We start from the raw sequence: 13,666 nt of genomic DNA, 5'->3' as shown, positions 1-13,666 counted from the left end.
TTTTTCTTTTGAGCCAACTGGGGAAGACAAGCAGATTTCTGTAGTGCCTTCTGAGAGTCAAATGGATTAATGCTTATTTTACTTAAGTGCAAAGATAAACAAAATCAGACTTTATACACCTTACAGTTATCTTTGAAACCCTATATATATATAGCAAAACAATGTAAAACATAATTTCAAATGAAAAAAGTAATTCTACCTTTTATTAATGTCTTCATCTGCAAATCCTGTGGGAATGAGAGAGAAATATTTTCCCATCTTTAGCCACAGGTTAGATTTGGGAATCCAGCCATTGTGTGCATGAATAGCATGGATTTTAGCAAGCTGACGAGCTATTAGCCTGTTTAAAAACAGAACAGCATAAAAAGGAAAGTGTTATGCACCATACAGTTCATATTTACTCAAAGGTAAACTAAAATAATTAGGGTGCCTTTATCTTATAACATGATTTCTTTTCACTTTACATAAGATTCAAAATAGTATGGCAAGTCAACTCTCACTAGAAAGGGTAAACATTTAAAACATACGTAGGAAGAAATATCTAAAATTAATACAGCAATTATAGTCCAAAAGGGATTGACTGGCAGCCTACTTTGATTATACAATGTCTGCAACCAACAGAAGAATACACAACTATAAATGATTTCAAGGCACATATTAGACATTAATTACCGATGCATTTAAACTACACTGAGTCATTTTAATTTTGAGCCTTTGAAGTCAATGAAGTTAAAGGGCAAAGAGGACTAAAAGGTAAATGGACAGATAAAAAGGTTCTATGAGTTAATTTCTGTAAGTGTGTTAACAAATTCTCTGAACAAATGTTAGGATTTTATGATGTCAATCAATCTTGATATAATGACAAAATAATTTGAAGCTGTGTGTATTTGTGTCCACACTATCTTTTTATCTGTAGAACCTAACCTAGTACAGCAAATGCTAATGGAGGAATAAGCATACTACATTAGAAATAAGAACTAAATTAACATCCAGTCCATAGAATAGTAGGTAGAAAAGTGACTTAACAATAATCTACAAAAAAAGAACTTAAAACTGGCAAATCTTCAACATTACAATCTAATGTAACATCCCTCAAAGTGAAGTCCTAGGACTTACCATACAGCACCACCAAGGAATTTCTGAAGTTCTACCCTGCATCTACGGAATCACAAACTCTAGGGGTAGGCCCTAGCACTCTGCATTTTAAACAAGATTTCCAGGTGATTCCAATTCACTGTGTAATTTGAGAAGTACTGACTTAACTTCCAATTCTGCTTTTGAAGTCACTGAGGTTAAAGGGCAAAAGAGACTAAGGTAAAAAGGTAAGTGGGCAGATAAACAGGTTCTATGACTTAATTTCTATATCTTATGTTAACAAACATTAGCTGGCCTATGTACTAAAATCGATCTTTGGAAACTTAAAAAAAAAAAGAAAAGAAAGGCCTGGGTATTACCCCAGAAATTAAATGGTTTGGGGTGCAGCCGCAGCATCAAGGTATTTTAAAAGCTTATCAGATGACTTGGATACACAAAAATCACTTTAAGCACACAGGGAAACCAGTATTGTAGTTATTGTTCACCAATCTGTGATAAAATAACAGTTTTACTATGTTTTCATACTACAGTGAATATTCTTATCTACTTAGTTTTTAATAAGATTCCTGATTTTCCTTAGGAAAAACTTCCATCCCTCTCACTTTTAGTTCATGTGGTTCCTTCAGAGCTGATCTCCATCCTAACCCCCTATCCCAGTTGTACCACTAACTTCAGGAGTGAAGAGATGACACAGACTTGCCCAGAGCACTCCAACCTGCAGGCCAGAGTGATTGGTTCAGAGCATATTACTCAAGCCCGGGCTAAAAGGATTTGATCCCAAGACTTCTACTGAAGCTACTGACTTTGGGTGAAGCCATCAGAAAAAGAGGAACACACCCCCCCACCACACACACACGCACACTGTGCAAACTGATTAGATAAGTCTGCAACTGCTAGTAATTATAACTGTCACTCTTCAGAAAAGTTTGCCAGAAAAAAAAAAGCTAACATACAATAAAACAGACAGCGACACTCCTAATGACAGACACTATTAGAGCCCCTGGATCCACCCATGCCTGAACTTGTATTCTCAGATACAGACACCAACAAATTCCTTCTTCTTTGAGCCAAATTATTATTCTCAATAAGACTCCTGATGCAGCTCAGAAGTGTTTAGGCGTGACTGCAAATGAGTTCCAGTTCTACTACAAGAAATATTCGATGCTTTGTTTGAAAGAATATAGCGTTAAAGAACCAACTAATATTCATCTTTCCATTTAGATGATTATAATTCAGCTGACCACATCTATTTTGACGTTCGATGATCTGAACAATAGTCCACAGTGGGGGTAATGCTCAATGCTTGTAGGAAGCAGAAAATTGTTACTGGTCTGACAGTACTTGAAGCAACAAAATGAGGTCTATGGGACACAGCCCTCACAGACCTGTCTTTGATGCACAATGCTATAACTGAATTCACTGTTTCCCTATTGATTCTCCCTTGAATTCAGACACAGAAATTGGTCAGTTTCTCTTGTCTTCAGAGCACTACTGGATTTTACTATTGAATTAAAAATGAGTAACGAAGTATTTGTAATGCTGTTCTTTAACCTACCTAAATTTTTAAAGAGAAACCTCCTAATATTGTTACTCTGAAGCTTAAAGATTACATGTAGATCACATCCAGCCAGTTCCGCAGCCTAAAGATGCTGCAAGTGTCATGTCTGACACATTCAATATTTTTCTCCTTCTACTGTTTTCTATTCTGAAAAATAAGTATGATGAGGTTTCACTGTAACTGAGTAATATTTGCTTTTGGCCTTTATTTTGATGATTAAGTTACGGTTCTACCTACGGATGCCGATGTTATTTAAAAGGAGAGGCAAAAGGTATCTTATCTGAGAATATCTTTTGCCTTTAAGGCGCTGCATCCTTGTCTAAAATGGAAAATTTTGCTGATTTGAGAATAAAACTAAGTATGCAACCATGTGAAGAATAAATCGTATTTTGATGGAAAAAAAACAAGAATCCTAATGCATTACCAAAATATTAAAATCTGTGCTCTTTTTAGGTATGTGTGTTTTGGTTCATACCTCTCAAATTACCAAATAATCATTGTTTATGAATAATTATTGTTTGAATGACCTTAAGACAACATATTCTATAAGAATACAGAATAAAAAATTTATTTTTATTATCAATCTCTCATACAGTATTTGCATTAAAAAGCTAGGCCCATAAAAGTGCCATAAATAAACATATAGCACTTTAAGCACTAAGAAACTTCATTAAAAAAACCAAGTAATAATTAAAACAAAGAGCAAATAAACACAAATATATATTTATATACATGTGCACACACATATATGTATATGTAAACTGGTTTTAAACTTTAAGCGGGGGAGTTGGGACAAGAGGTCTGAAGAAAGGTAATCCATGTTACACAAAACTCAAGGAGAAATCTACATCAACAGAACATTATGACCTAAAACTGTTTACCCAACAAATGAAACCAATGATTCCAGAGAAGGGTCACATATTAGAATAGAAACTTAATACCAACAAATTTTTATTTGCTGTTTTAAAAATAAATAATAATGTCATTTTTCATTGTTTTACCCGAGAGTTTATATGAGACTCTTATTTGAAAACCACAAAATGTAGTTTCAGAAGTTCTCCAAATATAAGTTATTCAGCTACGAGTGACTGAAATGACAATTATACGGTAAAGAGAACGGCCACAACTCCAAGAGGCTCTTACATGTTAATAGAATCTGTTGAACATGAATACCTGCTACGAGAAAAAGCACCTACTAATTGTGAGAATCTTGACTTCTGAGGCAAAAAGGTAGCTAACTGGAGCTAGGTCAGGATTTGAACTGATTATGTGATGCAAAGGCCAAGGTCTTTCCATCACAGTATACTGCAGTTAACACTGCACAGAATTAGCAAATCACTCCATTTCTCTGAGTCTCTGGGTTCTTACAAGGAAAGCCAAATTACTCATATAATCTTAAAAGCTCTCCTTCAAATCTAAGAAGGGATGTCTGTGAATAAAAGAAAAAATTTACATAAATATCTACTCAGTTTAGAGATTTAAGTTCAATAATGACAACAGGAATTTCACATTCATATTCATATACAAGGCTCCTATACACTAACTTCCCATCTCATACCAATTTCCTACTAGTCATAATAGAAATATTAAATATACATGAACTATGGACTAAAAGAGGCAAAGTTTTCCAAATGATACTGATTTTTATCAAAAATCAGCAACTATTTTCGCCTTTGAGTAAATTTCTGAAATTACAAATGAAATTATAAAAATTATTTTATATGAAATTTAAAAAATACTGTTGCATAATGAGATACGTATCTACTCAAATGGAAAACAAACTATTAATTACCAACATACAAGAGCAAAATTAGTATTTTCAAACAAAGTTATATCAAAACTTAAAAGCTAATGATTAGTATCTTCTAAAGTAAATTATAGATGTATTTGTCCTTTCTAAAGGTGCACTGTCAAAATAGTATTTGATTATATAAAGGACAATGTTAATATTAAATGATAACATCATGTTTATATAACAGGTAAAACTATATTCAGAATATTATTTAAATGTTTTATAGTATTTTCCAATGTAATTTTAAAAAAATAGCAGCAAGTAATAATAGTATAGTTGAGATTGCTTTATTAATACTACTGATCAATACTATCACTAGGTTATCCTACAAGGGGCAAAGACCATGCCTTATTCTTCTCTCTTAGCATTCAGCACTAAGAGGAGGTACTTAATAGATACTAGATGAATAAGAATCATCATCTTGGTAACAGATTCAGGGTACATTTAGAAACTTACCACAGGATTCTACCACTATTAGAATTATTCTCAGGTGGATTAAAATCTATCCTGGATTTTTTAAAAATCTCATATGATACCAGTTGTGCCAAAATTAACAGAGCTACAGAAAGACAAAGAAACCATCCATTTGAAACACTGCCTGTTCTTTGACAAGACATAACTTGTATAATAAGCCTTTTTTTTTCCCTCAAAATTTAGAATTCAAGCCAATTTCTGCAGGTCTTAGAACTACTGGTCTATCTTCTCTGTAGCAAAATTAACAAGGAAAGGAAGAAAATCTATTACACAAATATCCTCATGGAAATAACAAATATAGTTAAACTGCAAGCACAGCAACTACATACTTAAAAACCAGACTTTGCTAAGAGATTTTAAAAATTAAATAAGTCCTATGTTTATAAGTTCCATACTCGTCTGAAATTTTTGATAAATTGGTCTTGAAAAAAATCCACGCAATTTGTGAAGGATGGCTTTGTTAGGAAATTTTATGGTTTTCACTTGTAACTGAATTCAACACAGTTGCAGAACACAAAATCAACACATAAAATATGTTGCAGTTATACATTATCAATGAACAATTTAAAAAGGAGATTAAGCAAAACAACTCCATTTACAATAGCATCAAAAAGAATAAAATGCTTAGAAATAAATTTATCCAAGAAGGTGAAAAAATTTCTATACAAAATGTTGCTGAAAAAAATTAAATACAGAATTAAATGGAAAGATATCCCTGTTTGTGGACTGGAAGACTTAAACTGCTAAAATGTCAATACTACCCAAAGTGATCTATAAATTCAATACTATCCCTATCAAAATCCCAATAGCAATTTTTACATTAAATAGAAAAAAAAAAAAACCCAAAATTCAAATGTAATTTTAAGGAATCCCAGACATAAAAACAAGTTAAAGAAAAAAGAATAAAGTTAGAGGTCTCACATTTCCTGATTTCAAAACTTATTACAAAGCTACAGTTATCAAAACAGAGTGGTACTAGCATATCACCAGACACACAGACTAATGGAAAAGAGCCCAAAAATAAACCCCCCAGTTTATGAGCAAACAATTTTCAATAAGGATGCTAAGACTATTCAATGGCAAAGGAGAGTCTTCTCAACAGCTGGTGCTAGAAAAACAGAATATCCACATGTAAAAGACAGAAATTCCTTAATCCTTTCCTTAAATCATACATAAAAATTAACCTGAAGTGGATCAAAAATCTAAATGTAAGAGCTGAAACCATAAAACTTTTAGAAGAAAATACAAGGGAAAAGCTTCATGACACTGGACTTGCTAACAATTTCCTGGATATGACACCAATAGCACAGATGACAAAGGTAAAAACAAACTGGACTACATACATCATTTTTTCTCCCCCCACATGGGTAGGTGGCAGGTTAAATAAGCAAGAGAACTTACATATAAGGTTTGTCTTGGGTAGCTGCAGGAGAAATAGATCTACCTGCCTGTCAGAATCTTAGAAGTTTATATATGTCTTATGGGGTTCAGTAACATATGCCATCCAGATAGTCTCAACATCACCCCATTCTCTCAAGGCTCCATCCTCCAAAATAGCTTCCACTGGGGGAACGGTGAGCAGACTACACATTCCAAGGGCAGGGGAGGGGCTGAGGAACCTCCTATTGTGTGAGTCCAGCCCAGGGGGTCAACTGGTGGTCACATTCTCTTGATGACCTCTTCCAACAATTGCAGAGGTTGTTAGTGATCAACAAAACAATCCACGTACATTAAAATTTAAAACTGTGCATCAAAGGGCAAAATCAACAGAGTAAAAAGGCAACCCATAGAAAATAAAGTACTTGTAAGTCATATATATGATATGGGGTTAATATTCAGAATATATAAGTACTCTTACATCTTGACAACAAAAAATAATCCAATTAGAAAACTGGAGGAAAAAAAAAGAAAACTGGAAGAGGACCTGAATTGACATTTCCTCCAAGAAGATACACAAATGGCCAACAGGCATAAGAAAAGATGCTAAATGTGACTAACTATTAGAAAAATAAGAGATCAAAACCACAACGAGATACCATCTCCTTAATTAGGATGGCTACTATCAAAATACTACTAATGAGTCAGCAAGGACTTGGAAAAACTGGACCCCTGTGCACTGCTGGTGAGAATGTAAATTGGTACAGGTGCTATGGAAAACAGTACAGCAGTTTCAAAAAAAATTAAAAGTAGAATGACTGTATGATCGAGCAATTCTACTTCTGATTATATATCCTAAAGAACTGAAAACAGGGTCTAAAAAAGCATCTGCTCACCCACATTCATAAGAACATTATACATAACAGCAAAAAAGTAGTAATAACCCAAATGTTCATCCACGAATTAGTGAGTAAACAAAACATAGCCTACACATACAATGGAACATTATTCAGCCTTAAAAAAGGAAGGAAACTCTGATACATGCTACAACATGGATGAAGACATTACGTTAAGTGAAATAAGCCAAAGACAGAAGTAACACTAATATAAGGTATCCAGAGCAGTCAAATTCATACAGACAAAAAGTAGTATAGGTGCCAAGGCTGGCGGTAGGGAAGAAAGGGAAGCTGTTGCTTTTGTATATAAAATTTTAGTTTTGTAAGACGAAAAGAACTGTGGAGATTGTTTGCAAAACAATGTGAATGTACTTAACACTATGCAACTGCATACTTAAAAATTAAGATGGCAAATTATGTTACATGTGTTTTATTGCAATTAAAAATAAAAATGTTAAATAACATAATCGGTCATAAAAAAGAATACAGTTCTTAAAAAGACTTGATTAGAACAATTCAATTATTTTCTATTAGCAAATTTTATATACAACAGGAAAAACAACTCGGTAATAAAAAATAAAGATTTCTTACTTTCACTATCACAGATGGTCCTTCTTCTATCTAGTCTCAATAAGATAAGGTTTTACTGCGCTAACATCAAAGCAAATGCTACTTTAAATTCCATACTCAATAAAGCCAAATGTTTGAAAATCTCAAGGCTGCAGATAATTTCTTCAAATACCCACTAATACTCACTAGTTGCTCCTTTCTTGGAAGCTTTTAAAAAACTGTAACAATAACAGGCATTTTTTGAAATTGAAAAAAAAGATCCCCAATCCTACCTTCCCAACAGAATTTATTTCTTAAAAACTCCTTTCAGTTTTTTATATAAACAAATTGCTGCCTGATTTTAGCCACAGTTCAACTAGTAAGCTGATATTTTCTTAGTGCTGCATCAGACATTTTGTATGCTTTAGACAACATTCAACAGTAACATAACATTTATTTGTGCTAATGTACCTTTGTTATATTCAAATATGACTTGTTATCACACAATCAAGTCATATGACTTTCTTTTATGACTTACTATATATCGCCGTACTGATTTCCAAAAGAGAACATTACCAATTCTATTTGCAACCCATAGTTTACCAGTCCCACTACAATAGGCTCAGCACTGGGAAGTTGGTATTTTTTAGTTATGTTTATTGATAAATGTGCAATAACTCACTTTAAACTGCACTTCTCCCTGTATGTCTGTTGCTGAGTGGTTTTAATTACACTTCAGCCAGTATTCCCAGCAAGAGGCAAATTTTAGAGAAATACCAGGTAAGAAAACTCCTAAACACCTTAGAATTTAAAAAATAAATAAGTAAATAAAGGTTTCTGCAATACTTGACTGCTGTAGAGAAATTCAAATAAAAAAGGCCATGATAAACTTGCATAGGCTGAATTACTAGTTAAGTACTAGCATGATGTAATTCATCTTTACCTGTCATCTCCCTCAGACTCCTCCATGTTCTGCATCACCTTTAGGGTCCAATTCAAATATCATCTTAGTTAAACACTGCTTATTTCCCAACCATACCACAGTAAATTAGTTCTACTTTTTTTAAAACCTTTTCTACTCCTCTGTGTATACTATTTAGCTTATTTTCCCCCAAGGCTATTGTCTATCACAGACTGTAAATTACTAGGACAGCAGCTGACTGTTTGAATTACTTTTCCTCCCCTAGATTAGATTAAATATAAATATATTCCAATGCCCAGTATATCCAAAGTAGGTTCTCTTTATTATAATCATAATACAGGTGAGTAGCTATGTCTGAAGAAGTCAAAGCAAGAGAATACTGTGGACTTTGATCTATGGCTCAAGACCCTTTCAGGAGGTTTGTGAGATTAAAACTATTTTCATAAAGTGTTATTTAGCTTTTTTACTCTTCTAAATGAGTGGAGAGTACAATTTTGAGAAGTTACATGAAATGGTGTGATGTTGTCATCATGTTGACTGATAGCTAAAAGAATATGCACGTTGGTAATCTTCCATTCTAAACACTTTGTTTTAATTTCTAACATAGTTCAGTTCAGTTCAGTAGCTCAGTCGTGTCTGACTCTTTTTGACTCCATGGACTGCAGCACACGAGCCTTCCCTCTCCATCACCAACTCCTGGAGTCCACCCAAACCCATGTCCACTGAGTCTGTGATGCCATCCAACCATCTCATCCTCACTCATCCCCTTCTCCTCCCGCCCTCAATCTTTCCTAGTGTCAGGGTCTTTTCAAATGAGTCAGCTCTTCACATCAGGTGGCCAGAGTATTGGAGTTTCAGCTTCAGCATCAGTCTTTCCAATGAACACCCAGGACTGATCTCCTTTAGGATGGACTGGTTGGATCTCCTTGCAGTCCAAGGGACTCTCAAGAGTCTTCTGTAACACCACAGCTCAAAAGCATCAATTCTTCGGCACTCAGTTTTCTTTATAGTTCAACTCTCACATTAATACATGACCACTGGAAAAACCATAGCCTTGATTAGCTGGACCTTTGTTGGCAAAGTAATGTCTCTGTTTTTTAATATGCTCTCTAGATTGGTCATAACTTTCCCAAGGAGGAAGCATCTTTTAATTTCATGGCTGCAATCACCGTCTGCAGTGATTGTGGAGCACAGAAAAATAAAGTCAGCCACTGTTTCTACTGTTTCCCCATCTATCTGCCATGAAGTGATGGGACCAGATGCCATGATCTTAGTTTTCTCAATGTTGAGCTTTAAGCCAACTTTTTCACTCTCCTCTCACCTTCATCAAGAGGCTCTTCAGTTCTTCTTCACTTTCTGCCATAAGGGTGGTATCATCTGCATATCTGAGGTTATTGATATTTCTCCCAGCAATCGTGATTCCAGCTTGTGCTTCATCAGCCCAGCGTTTCTCATGATGTACTCTACATATAAGTTAAAGAAGCAGGGTGACAATATACAGCCTTGACGTACTCCTTTCCCTATTTGGAACCAGTCTAACTGTTGCTTCCTGACCTGCATACAGGTTCCTCAAGAGGCAGGTCAGGTGGTCTGGTATTCCCATCTCTTTCAGAATTTTCCACAGTTTATTGTGATCCACACAGTCAAAGGCTTTGGCATGGTCAATAAAGCAGAAATAGAAGTTTTTCTGGAACTCTCTTGCCTTTTCGATGATCCAGCGGATGTTAGCAATTTGATCTCTGGTTCCTCTGCCTTTTCTAAAACCAGCTTGAACATCTGGAAGTTCACAGTTCACGTATTGCTGAAGCCTGGCTTGGAGAATTTTCAGCATTACTTTATTGGCGTGTGAGATGAGTGCAACTGTGCAGTAGTTTGAGCATTCTTTGGCATTGCCTTTCTTCCTAAGAAGAATGAAATGGAATGAAAACTGACCTTTTCCAGTTCTGTGGCCACTGCTGAGTTTTCCAAATTTGCTGGCATACTGAGTGCAGCACTTTCACAGCATCATCTTTCAGGATTTGAAATAGCTCAACTGGTATTCCATCACCTCCACTAGCTTTGTTCGTAGTGATACTTCCTAAGGCCCACTTGATTTCACATTCCAGGATGTCTGGCTCTAGATCAGTGATCACACCATAATGATTATCTGGGTCATGAAGATCTTTTTTATATCGTTCTTCTGTGTATTCTTGCCATCTCTTCTTCATATTTTCTCCTTCTGTTAGGTCCATACCATTTCTGTCCTTTATTGAGCCCATCTTTGCATGAAATGTTCCCTTGGTATCTCTAATTTCCTTGAAGAGATCTCTAGTCTTTCCCATTCTATTGTTTTCCTCTATTTCTTTGCCGTGATCGCTGAAGAAGGTTTTCTTATCTCTCCTTGCTATTCTTTGGAACTCTGCATTCAAATGGGTATATTTTCCCTTTTCTCCTTTGCTTTTCGCTTCCCTTCTTTTCACAGCTATTTGTAAGGCCTCCTCAGACAGCCATTTTGCTTTTTTGATTACTTTTTCTTGGGGATGGCCTTGATTCCTGTCTCCTGTACAATGTCACGAACCTCCATCCATAGTTCATCAGGCACTCTGTCTATCAGATCTAGTCCCTTAAATCTATTTCTCACTTCCACTGTGTAGTCATAAGGGATTTGATTTAGGTCATACCTGAATTGTCTAACATAGTAAATATTGATAAATATAATTCACAATAACAAAAGCTCTTTAGGTCCTCAGTAAACTTTTTTTTTTTTAATTGTTAACCTTTTGGGGTATTTATTTACAGAGATACTTAAAAAGCACAATTCACTTGTATATTGATTTTAAACATCAGTTACATGGATACTTTCATACATGCTAGATGAAAAATGATAAAAGAAAAAGTGTAATGATAGCCAGCATCTGGCTTATTATTCTTTACCACTTAAAAATGCTGCAGGAGTTTTGTTTTGTTTTTTTTCCCATTTGTTTTTATTAGTTGGAGGCTAATTACTTTCAAATATTGTAGTGGTTTTTGCCGTACATTGACATGAATCAGCCATGGATTTACATGTGTTCCCCATCCTGATCCCTCCTCCCACCTCCCTCCCTCCCATCCCCCCCACCCCAGTAAACTTTAAAAGTTGTAAAAGAGTCTTGGGACCAAACTGAGAAGTTTAGATTTAAACCATAAATGAACTTGCAGTTTTCAAATCAAGCCCATTTATTACAGTTTTCAAGAGCAGAAAACAAAATTTTATCAATTTTAGAAAATGTTTACAGCATTTCCTTATAAAACACAATACACTGAATATAGAAGTTTAAAGAGTAACAAAGAAGTGTTAACAGTATTAAAAGGATCTTAGTGAGCAATAACTCTGAAACTATGAGCAACTGAGTGACAAAACAATAATAAGAAATGTGTAATGCTTTGATTCAAGCACTACTTTAAAAAATTAACAAGAAACCTTGACCTTCTATAGCAAGCTAATCTAAAACCTCTCACTGTTATTTCTTTTGTAGAGTTAACTATGAGAATTCAGATAAAAAGGAATGCTTTTTCTCTAGCAAAAACAAAACAAAACCCGAACAAGAGAAAGTTTCTAAATTAACCAAATAGTTGCTTAAAGAAAGAAAAGGCAGTTTCAAAAAACATTTCCATAGTGCACTTAACTTTTCAAAAGGATAAATTATTTAGGAAAAGAAATGTACCTGAAAATGGCGGGGTTGCATACATGCTTTGGATCCAGCGCTTCCCCCTGTATGAACTCATAGCACAGTCCATTGTTGAAGGTGCAGTAGAGCTGCGGTGCACAGCCATGAGCCTGCAACACTCGGAAACTCTTCACTTCCTCATCGCGGTCGACTAACAGCTCAGTCTTATTGCCATAAATTCGCACCAGGACGACATCCTCCATTGTGTTACCCACATAACAGCCAATAAGTTTATTTGTGATTCCATCAGTGAAAAGCTGCCCCAAAAGAAAAAAAAAGGGAAAAACAAGTATTCACTGTTAAGGAAGGATTAGGAGATAACTTGAAAAACATTAAATACTAATTGAAAGAAAATATCTACTTAATTTTTTAATATAATTTTGCCCAACATGTCTATAACTTTAATTCTAAATGTAAACAAAATGGAATGCTGCTGTTTAATATATTGTGTGGTACAACACACACACTCTTTCTCTCTCCTATGTCTAAAAGATTGGAAAATCTCTGAAGATAGGGAAAGTCACTTTCTTGCTAGCATAATATATGATATAAAAAAGTCTTTGATAACATTTACAAGTTTAAATTTACAAATATAATGTACCATAATTTATATTATGGTAAATCTTCAATTTATAAAAAACTTAATTTTAAATGTTATTTTCAAAGATTACTTAACATAATATACACTAGAAATTCTTCTAAGTATTCAGGTTATAATAATTTAAACTTGAATGCTACAGCTAAATAAGCAGCAGCAGCACAATCCTAATTAGACAAAGACAGAGAATTAACTAGAGATTCCACAGATATTTTCTAAAAGGGAGTTTGGGGACTTTTCAAGATTATTTTTTTGCTGCACCATGAGGCATGAGAGATCTTAGTTCCCCAATTAGGGACTGAACCCATGCCCCCTGCAGTGGAAGGGCAGAGTCTTTATAACCAATAGACCACTAAGGAAGTCCCCTCAGGAGTTTTAAGTACTTAAAAGTCCTTTTTTAGATTTGAGTATAATATTATATTAAAAACCAAACATGATTAGCAATATTAGTTCTCTAAGTCTACTCAAAAACTACAACTTTTGTCTTCCTCTACATTAATTTGACACTCAGTTCAGTTGCTCAGTCGTGTCTGACTCTTTGCAACCCCATGGACTATAGCCCGCCAGGCCTCCCTGTCCAACACCAACTCCTGCCTGCAGCTTGCTCAAACTCATGCCCATCGAGTCAGTGATGCCATCCAACCATCTCATCCTCTGTCATCCCCTTCTCCCAAAATTGACACTAAAACTTTCTATTTACCCAATTATAACTCAGAGCT

At 34.8% G+C, this 13,666-nt stretch overlaps 1 protein-coding gene across 1 annotated transcript in view; it reads right to left on the bottom strand.

Moving 5' to 3' along the window:
- Window positions 1–13,666, bottom strand: part of ETNK1 (ethanolamine kinase 1) — a 53,372-nt gene that overhangs the window by 28,118 nt on the left and 11,588 nt on the right. The window contains exons 2-3 of the mRNA XM_043880947.1: window positions 12,347–12,606; window positions 200–340 (exon numbers count right to left, since the gene is read on the bottom strand). Coding sequence (XP_043736882.1) covers window positions 200–340; window positions 12,347–12,606 — 401 coding nt within the window. The remainder of the gene's footprint in view (window positions 1–199; window positions 341–12,346; window positions 12,607–13,666) is intronic.

Source organism: Cervus elaphus, chromosome 22 (assembly GCF_910594005.1).
Source record: "Cervus elaphus chromosome 22, mCerEla1.1, whole genome shotgun sequence".
Classification (NCBI taxonomy): domain Eukaryota; kingdom Metazoa; phylum Chordata; class Mammalia; order Artiodactyla; family Cervidae; genus Cervus; species Cervus elaphus.
This window is presented reverse-complemented; position numbering and strand designations above follow the sequence as displayed.